General features: G+C 44.3%; 1 protein-coding gene across 1 annotated transcript in view; it reads right to left on the bottom strand.

Moving 5' to 3' along the window:
- THSD7A (thrombospondin type 1 domain containing 7A) overlaps positions 1-17,732 on the bottom strand; it is a 331,233-nt gene that overhangs the window by 45,869 nt on the left and 267,632 nt on the right. The window contains exon 13 of the mRNA XM_027872006.1: positions 1,605-1,799. Within this exon, the coding sequence (XP_027727807.1) occupies positions 1,605-1,799 (195 nt within the window). The remainder of the gene's footprint in view (positions 1-1,604; positions 1,800-17,732) is intronic.

Here is a 17,732-nt window from a genome sequence, read left to right as displayed (position 1 = left end):
TGAGCATCGTCACTCGCAGGGCTGCCCATGCAGCAGGTGACAAGTAAGCTTCTGCTGCTCTGGAATGACACTTGACTGGAAGGCAACCATTGGTAGCCGGCCAGCTGCTTTCCCAAGGCGTCCTCTGCTCCCTTTTGGCCCTGATTTCCTTCTGAGCCATAGCTATAAATAGGTGCCTTCTCCCATCCCCAATCCTTCCTGTACTAGCTTTTGCCCATATTGTGTCCAGTGTCTCACTGCCAGCTCACAAAGCCCTCGTTGCACAAAGGACAAACTCTGTTGTGGTGATGCCAGCCTCATGCTGATGATGGAGACCCTTAAATCTTGCCCTCTGCCCCCATGGCTTCCACTCACTGAAAGACCAGCAGTGTGCTGCTCTGGGTGCTTCTCTTGCTTAAGGTGGTGAGGGGGTTGGCTGCTGAGCGCACTAGCTTGTGTTTACACACAGCTGTGATCCAGGCTGTGAGGGCTGGGATTTCCTACTTCCTTTTAGATCCTGTAGTGCCCCCTCCCTTCCTGAACACTAATTAGCTGGCTGTGTTTTCTCACTGGGTCCCAACTTTGGCCAGGACATTGTCTTACATTCAAGAGATTTGTTTAAGAATAGAGGAGAAACACTAGATGCTGTAACAGTCTGGGGAGGATTCCATCTATTTTCCCTCAAAGTAGACAAAATAAAATAAAAACTCCCCAGAAGTGTAAAATAATTCAACCTGATAAGTTCTAGTACTAGCCTCCATTAGCTGTGAGATATAGGGGTAAGTATATGCAGAGCCTCCAATAAGGCAATGTGGCACATTGGCAAGACTGCTGGATTTCAAGTCAGAGGGCCTGGGTTCAAATTCTGCATCTGTCATTTGCTATGTCTATGACCTTTGGAAAGGCACCTCCTTCTCAGGGCACCAGGATCCTCATCTCTAAATTAGAAGGCTGGACTAGAACTTTTTGGGGGCCCCTCCAGCCCCAGGTCTCAAATCCTATAATATTGCTTTATTGGCCATTGTAATGAAACCAGCCATCCCAAACCTTATGGCAACAAGGTCCTTTTTTAGGTGACCCGGTGCTGGGGTGGCTTCTTGTTAATTCATCCAGTCACATGATTAGGAACGCTGAGCTAGTTTCTTCACCATGGGGAGGCAGGGAAAATCAAAGATGGAGGCAGGACTAGTTGTGGGTGAGGGATACGGGATGCTAGAAAGGTCAGGACACCCACATTGAAATCCCTGCTCTAGCTTTGGATTTGTGTTCTAGCTCGGTAAGGATTCCACACACTGAGTAGATTCACAGACATACTCTCCTCTTACTACCTTATTTTCCACCTAAAAAATCATCTGCCACACGTTATGTAGGAAATCAGATTGAGCTCTATTTTTTTTTTTTAACAACTCACATGGTAGTAGCACATCGTAGTGCCTTTCAGGGCTGTTGACCTCCATGAAAACAGAGGTCCAGGTAAATTGCTGAAAGAACTCCTAGAAGCCAGGACAATCATATACACTCAGTCACACTTCAAGGGTTCAGCAAGAACTCTGCATCTGGCTTTCTCTATCTCCCTTGGGTTTTCCAACCTTGAAAGTGAATTTGAGTTTCCTGGCAATTCTTACCAACAATTGAACGCTTCCTGGTCCTGACTGCACCACAATCTCCATTGCACGAAGAAAACTTGGACCAGCTGGTGAACTGACAGTCATCTAAGCATGGGATCTGGCAGGCTTGAGTTAGTGCTGGTAAGGGGCCTGCGTACTGAAGGCACTCACTGACGTCAGCTTGTCCTCCATCTTGCTTGCGACAAGTGATGGCTAGAAAGGAAGAAGAAAAAAAGAGGATGTAGCTCATAACCAAAAGGAAATTTTGCAAAGAGTCTGTAATTACCTGGGAATAGCCACATATGCTTAGGAAGGTTGGCATTTTGGACTCCTGATTTACAAAGGAAACCTAGAAGGATCTAAAGATCGTGAAGAATCGCGTTTTCATTTTCGAATCACTGGCCATTATGATCTAACTGATAATTCCTTTAATGACAGAAAATATTCCATGGCTTCCAACATGACAAGAGTGCATGGCCCTCTGCTATAAACAGCTCAATACTGGACGCTATCCCACTAATTGTATTCCTGTCACATCTTCCTTCTTCACATGTGTATGAAAGCACCCTAAGGAACCAACTTGTGTTGTCATGGAGATCTGACAGGGCTTTGAGACCCCTTCCACTCTCAACAAAGTGTGTAAGTAGAGATGCACTAAGTGCCATCAATAATTAGAGTTGCATACTCACCATTGGCCTCAATGAACTCAGCATGCACATTGATCTAAGACCCAGGAAACAGCTGACTCAAGTGGACATTATATTGGCAATTGGATGCTCTCATGTTGGGCTTCCTGCTTTGACATTTCATGAGAGACATCGGAAATCTCAAGCCTGTCCCAAAGAGGATGACCAGGATGGGGAAGGGCTTTTAGTCTATGTCAGGTAAGTGTTGGATGGAAGAAGTGTTCATTTGGCTGGGAAGGGAGAAGCAGACACAGGAAAGCTATCTTCGGTCATTGAAAGGACTGCAGAAGATGGATCTGACTTGTCTTGCTTGGCCCCAGAGGGCAGAACCAGGCACATGGAGGGGTATTTTCAAAGAGCCCCATTTAGGCTCCATAATGGGACAACTTTCTAACAAGGACGGTCATCCCAGAGTGGAAGGGGCTCCCTCAGGAAAGAGTGAGGCTTCCTTATTACCAGAAATCTTTCAATAAAATTTGGATGAGCCCTAGTTTCCAGAAGGCATTGTAGGGGGATTGTGATTCAGGGGTAGGCTAGACTTGATGGTCCTTTCAAACCATGAGATTCCATGTCCTTTAAAGAAAAGAAAGCCTACAACAGACTATTAGCGCTACCAACATTTTACCAATTCAACTGAATTCACCCCACATTTATCAAGTGTGTTCTAAGGACAAGGTTCTCTTCTAGGTGCTGGCAGTACAAAGATGAAATCAAACCCATCCCTCAACTCCTGGAGCTGCCACTCTACTGGGGGAGGGGAATACAACACATATATAGGAAAGTAATCACAAAGTACATATTAAATAATGCAAAGCAATTTAAACAGAAGAGAAAGCTAGTAATTGGGGCAAGCAAGAAAAGCCCTTGGTGAAAGCTGTCAACCAAACTATGCTTTAAAGGCATCTGGGAGTTTTAAAAGGCAGAGGCCAGGAGGCAGGGAATTCCAGATAGAGAGGATGACCCAGGCAAAGGCAAGGAAGTGGAAGAGAGAATGTTACGTATGAGGGCAAGCTCATGAGCCAGTGCCTGGCACAGAGAGGGCAAGGAGGGGGACAGAGGGGATAAGACTGAAAAGCTGGCTCTAGGCCAGGACAGTAGAGAGCTTTAAACAACAGCATGAAAAACTTGTGTTTTTTACCAGAAAAAAAATGAGCCGGTGAGGGTTTTTGAGCGTAAACTTGACATGGTCAGATCTGTGTTTTACAAATATCAAGTTGGCGGTTTGATGCAGGATGGATTGGAGACTGTGGCCAGTATGATCAGCTAGGAAACTCTGATGAGAGTCTGGGCAAGGGGTGACCAGAGCATGAGCTAGGGCATTGGCCATGTGAGTGGAGAAGAGGGGACATGATAAGAAGGGAGAGATGATATAGAGGTAAAATTGATAAGACCTGGCAGCTGCTTAGATATGGGAGGGTGAGGGAGAGGAGAGATTCAAGGATGCCTCTTCAGTGATCAACCAGAGTAACTGGTTGTGGTTAGGGGTCAGTGAATAGATGAATCTGCCTTATGTTCTATAGTGTCAGAAATAAATCTTCTCTCAGCTCATGCCCATTGGCCCTGATGCCAGGCAGAAGGCTGGTAAGGAAACAAAACCAATTACATTATGTGGTTCTATATAGCTTAGCAAAATCTCTTTCCTGTTTTCTTTATCCCTTTTCTTCATAAATAAATTTATAGGCTCCAAAGTCTGTCAGAAGCTTAAAGGGGGGGGTGCATTTACAATGCTTCCACGACAAAAGTTCCCGTGGGAAGATACGTTGTATTTTCCTGCAGATGCATTCCTTTTATTGAGTCTAATCTGAGATGGTTTGGTATGGAAATATAAGGAGGACTTTGTCTCCCACAAGCCTGTGTATAGTGCAGTTCACAATGGTGCTAACATTGGTAGATGATAGATTGCAATTGTTGTTGTTCAGTTGTCTCTGACTCTGTGTGACCCCATTGGGGGTTTTCTAGGGAAAGACTAGAAGAGTGGTTTACCATTTCCTTCTCCAGCTTTCCTTCTACAGTTCATTTTACAGATGACAAAACTGAGACAAACAGGGTGAAGTGACTTGCCCAGGGTCACACAGCTAGTGAGTGTCTGAGGCCAGATATGAACTCAGGAAGATGAGTCTTTCTGATTCCAGGCCTGTCACTTTATCCACTGTGCCAATGACCAAGTGGTAATATATACAGGGTGCTTAGTGAGAAATTGGGCACAGTCTCAAAAGGGAGAGAACATGGGAAAGAATTGTGGAGAAATATTCCAGAGGCTGAAAAAAACATCTTGAGATTTGGGTTCCTGAGAAGCAGTGCTCTGTCCCTCATCACAAGAAACTCAGGGCACCCAAATGCTACTGTTGTGGATGCTGTCACAGTACCCATCTCGCCAGTCTGCTGTAACAACTGACTGAGGGCAGAGAGGAAGGACTCCTACATCTATTTTGTTCTCCCGTTCCTCTAGCTCATGATGCCAGGTGACATATCCCTTGGAAATACGGGAAGAGTAGTTTGAGAAGACAGATCTGGTGCTTGATTTCTGTCAAGAACTGTTTAATAACCCAGCATTTCATTTTAAATAAATGCTTTTCTTCATTGCTAGGATGTTTTATGATTATTCATGGTGGGCCTGTCTGGGGGGCTTCAGGTAGGAAAGACAGGGTCTTGTGCACAATAGAATACAGATCCAAGTTAGCGCTAGATGACACCAGGTAACCCTTACAAGTGCTGAAGAATAACTTAATGGCCCCAAGTTACCCCAAGAATCAGCAGCTCTTGCTTATACAATGACCATAAAAAGGCCATGAGAAGATTGGTCATGCAGCTCAAATGACTTGGGTTCTTACTGGGAGGAAACCTGACTTTTCAAATGCAGGAAAAGGGTAAGAAATTAACTTCCTCCTGTTAGGGTAAGAACAAATCAGTGTGTGGAAAGAAAGCCATCTGGCCTCCTGACTTTATGAAACTTGGAGCATGTTTCCCAAACTAAAAAACAAGGGAGTTTCAACCGAACAATTCTTGGAGAAACAATGTAGGCAGCTCAGAAGCTTTTGTATCAGAGAGTACATCTTTAATGGGCAGCTATATTTACAACTGGAATTTGTGCACTGTGTGAAGTATGTCTGGATCACATGACCTGCTTTTCCTCTCATATTTTCAGATTGAGTGAGCCATGTGAGAAAAGGAAGCCAAGTTCATGGTCCCTTCCAGATATTGTCTGATAGAGGGCAACTGAGATAGGGAAGAACCTTGAATTCATGAGCTGTGAGGATTGGGTCAAGTTATCAGAGACATTTAGATCATAGAAGAGAAGACTGCAGAGTGACATGAAATCTATCTTCAAGTTGGTAAAGAGTTGTCACGTGGAAAAGGGCTTGGATGGGTTCTACTTGGTTCCAGAGGTCAGCATGAGCAGCAGAGTCTAACTGAGGTTGGATGCCAGGAGAAGCTTCCTCAGCATCAAAGCTGCAACCAGCTCCTTCAGGAAGGTGTGGTTTCTCCTTCCCTGGAAGCCCCTAAACAAAGGCTGGATGGCCACTTGTTGGGTATATTAGAGTGGAGATTCCTTTCAGATATAGATGGTCATTGAGGTCTCTTGCAACTTTGAAATCCTGGCATTCCATTAATTTCTTGATCTTTCTCTGAGTAGCTGATAATGCCATAGGAGACAACATCCAACTGGCAGAAAAGAATGTTGCTCTTTTCCAGTTTCCAAAGACCATTTCTGTCAGATATAATGGAGCAGCTCAAACCAAAAAGTCGATGATGGGTCCTCAAAATGTGAACAGAGCTTTGAAGTTGGATGCTACCAAAATGCTACATGGGTTACCCACTGTAGTCCATGATGGGGAAATTCTTATGGCTTAATAGAATAATCTCTTGGGGTGCCAAGAAACAAGAGTAGCCAGAACCCCCTAGAGGATGGTAGCATCCATAAAGACCATTTGGGCCCCATGGCTTGTAGGCATTTCACCTGTTTCTAGCCTAGATCACTGATAGCCTATTCATTCCATAATTGTAGGTTATGGCACCCAGGGATGATGATTAAAGAGAATGAAAAAGTCATGTGTGGCAAGCGTGGTAGTCTGAAAACCTCTGGGCATAATCTTTGTTGTGATAAGATATCTCTGCACTTCTCACCACCCTGCCCCCTCTTGACTCCTGTCAGTCCTGGGCTTTCCCCTTTTAGGAAAGCTTTTATAGACTAATACTAGCTAACACTTATGTAGCACTTTAAAGTTTGTAAAAATCTCATTTTAGCCTTACAACAACCTTGGGAAGTAGGTGCTGATATTACCCCCATTTTATAGATAAGGAAACTGAGGCAGGGAGAGGGTAACCTGCTTAGTGTCACACAGATATCAAGTATTTGAGGCCATATCTGAACTCAGGTTTTCCTTACTTCAAGTCCAGTGCACTATCTGTTATATCACCTAACTGCCTTGTACCCGGAACTTTCCAAGCTAGAAGCTTTTAGTTACCTGTCTAATTGGTGTCTCCCTACCTGGGACATCGGAAATGGGAAACCAATTAGATGCCCATGTCTGGGCAAGACTCTGTTCCCTTCTCTTCCAACCCATGGTCTCCTTCCATATCCCTGAGCAGCCCTGCTGGGTGGAAAACATCAGGTGTTCCTGTACCAAATGGAGAAAAGCAATGTGACCTTGGCATGGAGCCAGGACTAGACTAGGACAATTGCCTCTTACTTCTCCATCACTCCCCTCCTCCCTCTGACGTGGACCGATCACCAAAGCCAGACCCGGTTTCCTTTGATTGCTGAGTCTGCCCTTTGGAAATCAGCTGTATCCTTTCTCCTTGTTGGCTGTAACCTAGATTAAGTCTTGCCCCTCTGGCCCCTGTTTCCTTCTCTGTGAACAACATTTCCAGAACTGCTACTTTATACAGCAAACCTTCTGTTCCTTCACTGAGGAGTGGAGAGGAGGGACAGAAATAAAGAGAAGGCCCAGGGCCCCAGGAGAGAGTTCACAGTATCCCTAGGGCGTGGGCTGTTTCATTGTAGTCAGATGCCATGCCAATGGACATATGGGCCTGTCATTATAAACCAACAGAGTAGAAACTCAGGATACACATACTGAGGTGATGTTAATTAAATCAGTGGGGAGAGTCAGGAGGGCCCAATCATTTTAATCAGGGGCCTCATCAATGGACAGAGCATGAGACTTTAGGACATTGATCTGAATGCTGACTCTTACCTTTATACCCTGTGTCACTCAGGCAAGTCACCCCCTCTTTTGAGGGCTTAGTTTGCTCATTGATAAAATGAGGGATCTGGACCTACAAAGTCCTTTCCAGCTTTAATTTAAGATCCTACAATTCAGTGTTTCCTGGGTGAAGTGAGTTTTGGGAAGACTGTTGAAAAAGAGTGGGGTCATGGACTAGTAAAGAAGAAAGAAGGGGCCATTGCTGGTAAAGGAAAGGGCTTGCAGAGATTTATGTGGTAACCACGGGAAAGATGATTTTGGGAAAAATGGATTAAATTAAGTGCCTATTAGTGAGAATAAAGAATCTTGGAAAATAGTCCCACATATTCAACTATTCACTATTCAAAGTTTTAATTATGAAAAATAAGGCAATAGATTGCAGCCCAGTGAAATATGCAGTGTGAATTTGAATAATGTGAAATATTCAAGAATGCACATTTAAGAAGTCAAGTGCAGAAAATGCTCAATCCGTGCCCAAGGCAACAAAAGCCGCTGCATATCGCTAACCGAGAAGATCTCCTGCTCAGCGGGAGGAGAACGGGGCTCATCCCAGATAAGAGCACTGGAGTCGCTGATCAGGTCCTGGAAGCAACGTTTAACTGAACAAGAGATAAGATGAATGATTTGCTCAGAGGCTCACAAGGGAAACCACGAGTGAGAAGGAATTAATGGAAACTAAAAAGCCAAAGGAGATTGATTTGAGTGAGTTAGTTATTAAGAGACCTAATTGAGATAGTAAATAAGACCTGGGTGATAAATAAGGCGAGAGGCACCCAGCTGTTGATTTCACCTGGCTGTGAAACCTAGATGGGGAGCATGGTTTGCAACAAGGGCATGAAACTCGGCTCCTCATTCCTCTGTGTGACTGACACCTGGGTGGAAGGAAAGGGCATCCCATTTGCTTTTCAGATCTGATTCAAAGTAGTTACCGACAAGGTGCAGTTTCATTGGTATATTCTGGAATAGTGAGAAGGCAGTGCTAAGGGACTACTGGGGAAGAGGAACATTGGGAGTCAGGCATAAAAGTATCCTAGGAACCTTCATTGGGGCAGGTATCATAGTCAAAATGACCAAGTTTGCTCAGTCCCTTTTGGCTCTTATGTTAACCAAACTCACAGCCATATGCAATAGATATAAAAGAGCCCCTGAGGTCGACATGATTATTTCTGATCATATTCCCTCTCACCAATCCAAAGTCTCACCAGGCATTCCTGATACTTAGAATGGGACAAGAAAATTCCTTTCAACTCTTTTGTTTTGTCCCCAGCAGCCAATAGTAGGACCTTTGAAACTTCCCTAAACCTCAAGGAAGAAATTAACAACATGGGGTGGGAAGAGGGGAGAATTATTCCCTCTTTACATTACTTTTGTTAAAATTCCAGAGAATCTGGGCCAAAATAATGTTTCTGTGGGAAATCCAGAATCAGAGAAACTCAGAGTTGGAGGAGAATATGCATATTTGATCACAAATCCATCAATAAGGTCCTGGGCTACTGGTCACTCAGCCTCCACTGAAAGCTCTCCAATAGGAGGATTCTACTAACTTCCAAGATAGCCTGTTCCGCTTTTGAGTAACCTTAAATCTTAGGAAGCTTTTCTTTGGTGTAAATCTAAATCTGTCTCAGCAATTTCTGCACTTTGCCTCTTGTTCTGACCTCTGAGACCGGTAGAACAAATCTACTCCATTTCTTCCACATGTCATCTCAGCTAACATTCTTTTTTTTCCAGGCTAGTCATACTAGTTTCCCTTACTGATCTTCCTTAAATACGACCTCCAGGTCTCTCCAGAGATTCTGGTTGCTCTTTTTGTTTCAGCTTGTCAATGGCTTTTTTTTCTTTTTCTAAAACTAGTGCTGAGGACTACAGACAGAACTCTAGGTGACGTCTGACCAGGGTAGAGAACAGGATACATTTCAACTTCCTCTATAGCTCCCTTCAGAATGAAGCACAACAGACAATGTAGCCTTGGATTGTTTGGCTTCCAGGTAACTCTGCTTGAATTTCACTGAAAGATCAACATCTTCTTCAAACAAGCTCCTTCTGATCCCTGTATCTACTACCCTGTACTTAGGAAGTTGATTTTGTTCTTAACCAAAGACTTCAAATTTATCCCAACTAGGCCTATCATCTTGATGACTTAACAAACTTGTTGGAGATCCTGGCTATCATCCCACATCCATTGAGCCTAGATAGTAACTCTAGAGAATGTGGGGTGGAGAATAGACTTGGAAGGTGGAGATTAAAGCCAAATCACCTAAGTCTGGTTCTTCCTATGCTTTTTTCTTTTCTTTTTTTCTCTAGGTCCTGTTGAGGTGAGGAAACTTGCTCTGGATGGCCCCATTCTCCCTCTTTTGGGAAGGAGAGCAGAAGTATCTTTGATCTATTCTATCTTTCACCTTTCCGGTGAATGAGGCAACAGAAGGATTCTTTAAATATCTTTTTCTGGCAGGCAATGGAGCCATGAGCATGGATAAGTTGAGTCATCTACTTCTCTCCTCTCTTCCTGGTAGAAGTTGGGGACTTAAAATAGACTTGTTTCAAGGTAGACCCAATGGGACCCAGAATAGGTAACACCATCTTCCTTTCAGAAAGTGATGTGCCTCCTGTCTTTATGGTTATTGTTAAGGGCTCTATTATCATTGTAGAGGGGTTATTTGGATAGATTTCCAGGTTTGTGGTGAGTTAGGAATTACTCTGGTAGTCTATGTTTGGTGTCCCCAGAAAATCTCCCTGTCTCTCCATTTCTGTCTCTTACAGAACTCTGGATTTATTTAGAGGAACCAGTCTATCAGGACTTCTTTTGTTCTTTGCCTTAATAGGGCCATTGGGGGATCTCTTGATGTCCTTTAACAGACTGATGGTATTGTAGTCTTGTCCACAGTCTCTGGTGGAGCAGACTGTGTGGAGTTTGTCAAATACTCTCTGCTTTTCCGGATTTTTCCAGAAATAACATGGGGATGTCTCTCTGAAAGTCCATGTATTCTAATGCTCACACCAGATAATTGGTGGAGAAAATCAGGCATTCTTGTTATCACCTTCCAACAGTGTTATCATTGAGCCCACCTGTCTCCAGTTTGTCCCAAGGAGAGAATGAGAGGGGCTTTGTTAGGGGCTTTATGGAAATCTAGTTAAATGATATATACAGCATCATTGTGACCTACCCACCCATCTAATAACTACACCACTTAGGCAGTGAAACTCTTCTTTCATGATGTGCACTGGAGGAAGTCATGCTAGTTTTCTGTTCTAGGTGGTTTTCTCTTCTAGATGCCTGCTAATAATCTTTATAATTTTGAAGGATTTCAAAGTAATTAAATTCAAGCTCATTGGATAAATGTGTACAAATTCCATTCTCTTCCATTAAGAACCAGGATAATGTTTGCCTTTTTCTAGTCTTTGTGATCATTTCTTGCTTCTGATTCAGCTGTAAAGACTTCCAGTCTTTCAATGTCCCAGGATGAAGTTTGCATTTGGTCAAGAACTCAGCAAGGACAGCCAGGCACTCTCCTGCCAGTTCCTTGCTTACCTTCCATTTCAGCTCTCTGTTAACCACTTTTTTTGTTCTGTCCTTCCCAGCCCAAAGATCATTCTCTTAAATCAATATTGATTTAGTGTCCTGCCCCTTGGGAAGACAGCTAAGCTCCCTGAAATGATTTGTAGTCAGTCATTTCAAGTTCCTGTAACTGACATAAGCCTTCAGGGCAGGAGAAACAAAGTCAGAGCAGGGTCTACAATGATGATAAATAGCACACACATATCTCACTGCTACAGGAACACTGAATGCTAGCTTTGTCAGCAGCGACCATCAAGGACAAGTCTGCAATTAACCCCTTCCACAGTGCCCCGATGGCAGAAGTCAGAATGTGATACACAGATGATTTGAAGAGTTGTCCAGATACCTGAAAAATGAAGGATACTGGGAACAAAATGTGATGCTGTGCCCAGTTTTTCATTTAGCATGGCTTGGCTTGACAGTGTCGTTGTGGAAGGACTATCCATCTCATTGGATGCAAGACCCTCTTGATATGGAAGCTGTGCAGAGACCATGTCCTTTCTTGATGGTATCTTCTGCTTCCATCCCTTCACTCTCATTTCCATCATGACCACCTATTCCAGACTGGTATGACCACAAGTCAGAACTTCCTGGTTTCCTTGTCTTCATGCTCTGTGTTATGTAACCTAGATCCACATTCCTGCACTATGACTTTAATTGTACTACTCTCCTGTTCAGTATCTTCAAGGGCTCCCCATCGACTACTGACTCTGGCATTCAAAGGATTTCATGATCTGGCTCCCGCCTACCATTGTTGCCTGGCTTTTGACTACTCCCATTGATTCAGCCAAATCTTTTACTTACCAATTCCAAAAACGCCTTCTGCTTTCCCAATTCTGTACTTTCATTCATCATTTCCTTAACCTCAACTCACTCCCACCAAAATTTATCCAGCCTTCAAAACATTCCAGCCAGATGTGAGTCCCAGCCAAAGGTGACTCCTCCCTCTTCTGAGCGCCTATGCCCTCACTGTCTCCCAGGCATGGAGTCTCCCAGAAATGGCTCACTGTTGACAGAAGTGGTTAGACTCTCTTCAGGGATTATAAGCTCCCTGAGGGCTGATGCAGTCCTACATTTCTCTGTATTTTCTACGACACCTGACAAAATTAAATGGAGGGCTGAATAGTTGTGGGGCAGTTTGGGCTTATTCCTGAAGAGCAGGCTTCTCAGCCTGGGAAAGCTTCTCTCTCCCTCATGGTCAGACAGGGCCAGAGCCATTATCTTGCTTTGCAGTATTGATCCAATTTATTTCGACAAACTTATTTAGCATTGACTCTACACAGAGCTCTATATGAGGTGAAGGTGGAAATGCAACATTTAGATGCAGTTCTTACATTTACATAGCACATACAAATAAATACAGTTTAAAATAAATCCTGTATGAGTCAGTGAAGGGCAAATAAAGGACTCTGTGAAGTCTCATGGGGAAAAGTTCTAACCAAGACCTAGGGTTCTGGCATTTGAGTTGGCCTTTACAGTGCAGGCACAAATACATTTTGCAAAGGGGAGGGAGGGAGGGAGGGAGGGAGGGAGGGAGGGAGAGGGAGAGGGAGGGAAAGGGAGGGGGAGAGAGAGAGAGAGAGAGAGAGAGAGAGAAAGAGAGAGAGAGAGAGAGAGGACATTCTGAATAATAGGGAGAGGTGTGCTATGTCCCTTGTCCTGGCTTCCAGAGGGTTTCCTCCCCATAGTGACCACTGAGTCCATGCCTCAACATTATGTCCTTTGTGCCCCACTCCCACTCACCTTTCACCATTACCCCCCTTTTATTTCCTATAACTGCTTGAAGGGGCAAAGGTTGGGCCACTCCCCCTCCTGGTATATTTACACCTATGGCTGGACTGCTCTTTGAATCATCACTTGCCCCCTCTCCAATAAACATTTTCCAATTATAGCTAAATCAAGATGTGATTTATCACTGTCCACAACAGCTGCTGTCTTAATAGACTTTCATTCTAGAACCTAGAGTTTATACTGCCAAAGAAGTAAATCAAAAATTATTAGAAATAATATATGAGTAAGAGGCTAGCTATTATATTTAGAGAAGACTAAGAAAATATTGAGTAACAATTCTGAGTGTTTTATATTCATAAGTTTCAAAAATTGACCCAACATCCTCTTCAATATCCATTTCAATTTCTAGCTCATCAATTTCTCCCCAGGCCCTTAAACAGCATTAGTTTGGAAAGCACCTTCTTGGGGATCTGAGATACAGAGGGTACTAGAGCTGTTTTCACTGCATCTGTTTCCTTGGTGGACTTTTTGGAAGGTGTTCTTTCCATGTGACTATACTTTTCTCACATTCTCTCCTCGTGGCATGTGGAAGAAAGAAGGTAGAAGGTAGAGGGTAGAAAGTGGAAGGTGGAGAATAGAGACAATTCTCATAAATTTCTTTCAGATTGAAACAGTGAAAAGTTGAAGTTGTGGTGCATGGGAGAGCTAGCCCAGAAGGGACTCCTGAGTTAACTTTCAGGTGAGATGGAGGGGACTGAGAGTTTGAGGAGAGGTGTCAGACTTCTGCCACAAGACCTTCTAACTTCTAATAGACTGGACCTAGGGGGTCCAGAAATGGCTGTCTAGGAGGCCAAAATATGGATGGGAAGAGCCACTGTTCTGTTTGTACAAAGGAAAATGATGTACAAGCGACCATCCTTTCTGGGGTGCAGTGGAACTACCCTTGTGCCGTGATGAGTGATGCCATTCATAACCTTAAGCTATCACTGTCCTACTTGCTCTAAATCTTGAGTGTCTTTAATGCTGATTTTATAACAAGACCCCCAAACAACCCATTTCCCCTAAACTGACTCTTCTAAGCCTGTTAGTTCCTAACAGGTGCTGAAATTCAAAATGTGGAATTCTCCAAATCCTCTACTTCTTCTCTCTCCCTCCAGTCCCACAAAATCCAATTAGTTACCAAGTGCTGTTGAATTTTCTCTTCACCAGATCTCCCCATAGCTGCCTCTTCATTTCCATTTTCACTTCCTGTAGGCCAATCCAGGCCCTCATTAGTTCAGACCTGGATTACTGTGACAGCTTTTTACCTGGCCTCTGGCCCATCCTTATAACCCTCCTTCATATCCCCAGTGAGGCAAAATTCATAATGCCCAGCTTTCATTGTGTCACTGCTCCTAAAATGTCTCCACTAGATTTCATTAGCCCTTCCTTGGTTTGGCTCTCCCCTACCTTCCCTTCCTTCTCTCACGTAACTCTCTGCTCTAGCCAAAGTGGTTCCCTCAACATACCTGCCATGTGTTTCTTCCATCCCTTGGTTGTGACTGCTTTCCCTACCTGCAGTTTCCCTTTCTCTTCCTTTATCCCCATCCAAATACAGTACTACACATTATCAAAAGTCCAGACAAAGGGTCATAATCCCTTTGATACCTTCTCTCATCTTTTCATTTAGGGGTGAGCTCTTCTGTCTCAGGACTCTTCTGGATTGCTTGCTTTTTCTTTTGCTGTATTTAGTTCCCAGCCTGAAGACCAGCCTACCTAAACAGGGAGGGTCTCCTCCCCATATTGGCCACCAGGGCATGAACTTGCCAACCAAAGGATATCTCAAAGATTATCTATCAACACAGGTATGGTTTTCCCGGGCAAAGGGGGAGGGTCACATCAATGACATCATGAAGCAGTAAAATGGAAAATATGGAATTCACTGGAAAAATGTGAGATTTACCATCAGAGCTTGAGTTCAAATCTGGGCTCTTCCACTCTCCTGTAGGTGTGGTGTTGTTAGGTCATTTCGGTTCTGTCCCACTCTTCCTGACCCCATTTGGGGTTTTCTTGGCAAAGATACTGGAGAGATTGGACATTTCCTTCTCCAGCTCCTTTTACAGATGAGGAACTGAGGCAAACAGGATTAAATGACTTTCCTAAGGTCACACAACTAGTAAGTGTCTGAGACTGGTTTTGAACTCATGAAGATGAGTCTTCCTGATTCCATATCCAGGATTCTATCCACTGCTGCCCCTACATATGTGATTAGGTTGGTTCATTGGGAGTTTCCTTTCATTGTTCAGTTGTGTTAGTTGTGCCTGACTCTTTGTGACCCCATTTGGGGTTTTCTTGGCAAAGATACTGGAGTGGTTTGCCGTTTTCTTCTCCAGCTCATTTTACAGATGAAAAACTGAGGCAGATATGGTTAAGTGACTTGCCCAGGGTCATACAGCTAGTAAATGTGTGAGGTCAGATTTGAACTCAGATCGGCCTGACTCCTGGTCTGGTACTCAATCCACTGCATCACATAGCTGCCTGTAGGTGTGACATTGAACAATTTACTTTTTTTCTGGGTCTAAGTTTCCCATCTGCAAAATGATGGAATTAGACTAATAGAACTCAAATGTATTTTCCAGTTCTGTGTCTGTGAGCATTGATCCCTTGAAACATTGAAATACCATTATTTATCATTTCTTCTTGACATCTCATCTCTCCAACTGGACTATAGCATCACTGAGCACCTTCAATGCAGGCAGAGTGACTCCTACACAGCACAGCAGGTGCTGAATAAATGCCGATGACTGAATGAGATGAGGATGTTTAAGGTGCTGTCCGGGTCCTGGGAGTAGGTTCTGGTGCTGGACAGTTATGGTCTTGGAATGAATAACTCCAGGGGTAGCTCTCATTTATATTACAAAGCACTGAGAAATCAAGGGGCCTGGCCAGAGTCACAGAGCCAGCCTCTGCGAAAGGCAAGAGTAGACGCGCATCTTCCTGCTCTGATGTCAGTCTCCAGTCACTAGGACAGGCTGCTTTTCCACAGATCCTTTTATCCCCATTTTCCTGGGGAAGAAGCTAAGTCCAAGAGGTTAAATGAGTTAAGTGTTGGAACAGAGACTTGAGCCTACGTCTGGCCCTGGGACAGTGGCTTTTATGTTTGTTTCCTTCATTCTGGACCTGTGATTTCACTGGGTTTGGAATTCCCAGTGAAAGGACTGCCTCTGCTCATATGGATTGGGACCTTCCCTTTAGCTTAGTCTTCGAGAACTGACCAGGGCACTAGAGGCTAAATGACCACCTCAGGGTCATGTATGTGTCAGGGCCAGGCTTTGAACCCAGGTCTTCCTGACTCTGAGGCCAGCAAGCTGCCACTCTGCCTCTAGAACCCTAACCATAAATCTACTGGTCACTTTAACAAATCTGCACAAGGTGGCATTATTCAGTCTTGGCATAGAAATGGCCCCAAACAAATATAAAGAGGGCTTGGCAGGTCAGGCAAGATGAGTACTGGGGCCTCTAGAACTGTCCAGCAGGCTCCATTACAACAGAACGGCCACAGACCTCACTACTTTTTGTTTCAGATTGTACATAGGCTCTCAGGAAATAGGTTAGTGTGCCAAGCAAAACACAAGAGGTGCTTTACGTTGGTATTGAAGATGTGTGTGATGTAGACACTGATGTGGAGGTCATTTGTGATGAAGGTTTCATAGCTCGATACGTGAATGCAGAGCTCATTGCCAGGACTTCCTGCACATCACCATGATGTATGTGGATTATCCAAGAACGATATCTTAATGAATGGACGTCACCATTACTGCTCTCACACTAAGTGATATGGGCATGTGAGGCATGGGCTGGCAGGGCCAGAAATGCAGAATCTTAGATTTGGAAGTGACTCTGTGGCCATGTAGTTTAACCTGTACCTAAAGAAGCCTACCTCCACTAATATGCAGGGCACGCAGTTATCAAGCCTTTGGCTAAAACTCTCCAACAAGAAGTCCCCCATCTTCCAGGGCAGCCCATTCCACTCTTGGACAGCTCTTACCATTAAGACGGTTTTCCTGATAGTAAGCCTCAGTTAGCCTCTTTGCCACACCCCCATTGCTCCTGGTTCTTTCTATGGCCAAATGAAAAAGTGTTATCCTTCTTCTATGTGACAGCCCTTCAAATATTGGAAGGCAGCTGTCTTGTTCTTCTCAGCCTTCCTTTCTCCTTGCCAGGCACTGATGGCAGGGGCCCATAAGTAAAGCGGAGACCATACATGCAACCTGAGGTCCTGGAGCACAGGTGCCCACAACCACTCATGTAGTCAGAGGGCATCAAGGCTGCAAGAGGGAGGTACTGCATAGCATGAACCAGGAGTGAGCAGGGTTTTAGGACCAGTCCTAGCTGCAAACAGCAGGTGAAAGTAAAGGCAGTCTCTAAATTGGGGCCTTTATTAAGCCCTTGCCAGGTGGCTGGATGGTGCAGTGGGTAGAGATGCCAGGCCTGGAGTCAGGAGGACAAACCTGGCCTCAGACATTGTGTGACCCTGGTCAAGTCACTTTGCCTCACTTCCTCGTCTGTAAAATGAGCTGGAGAAGAAAATGGCAAACCATTCTAGTATCTTTGCCGAGAAAATCTCAAATGGGGTCACAGAGAGTGGCACATGATGGAAAAATGACTGAACAGCAGGTGCTGTGCTCAGCGCTTTACATAGATTATCTCATTTGCTCCTCGCAAGACCCTGGGAGGGAGGGACTGACTAGTCATATTTTGCACATGAGGAAACTGAGGCACAGAGCAGTTAAGTGACTTGTCCAGGGCCACACAGCTTCTAACTGTCTGAAGGTGGATTTGAACTCGCTCTTCCAGACTTCAAGCTCAGAGCTCTATTTAGCTGCCTATATAAGGACTGAACTTGATCCACCGAGAGGCTCGCTCGCCAGCTGTACTGGAGATTTTTGACTTGAAGTCAAGAAGGCCGGTGTTCAAGCCTCATCTCTGG

This window comes from Vombatus ursinus, unplaced genomic scaffold (assembly GCF_900497805.2).
Source record: "Vombatus ursinus unplaced genomic scaffold, bare-nosed wombat genome assembly UNPS02014799.1, whole genome shotgun sequence".
Classification (NCBI taxonomy): Eukaryota; Metazoa; Chordata; class Mammalia; order Diprotodontia; family Vombatidae; genus Vombatus; species Vombatus ursinus.
Note: the sequence above shows the minus strand (reverse complement) of the source record. Positions and strands in the feature narration are given on the sequence as shown.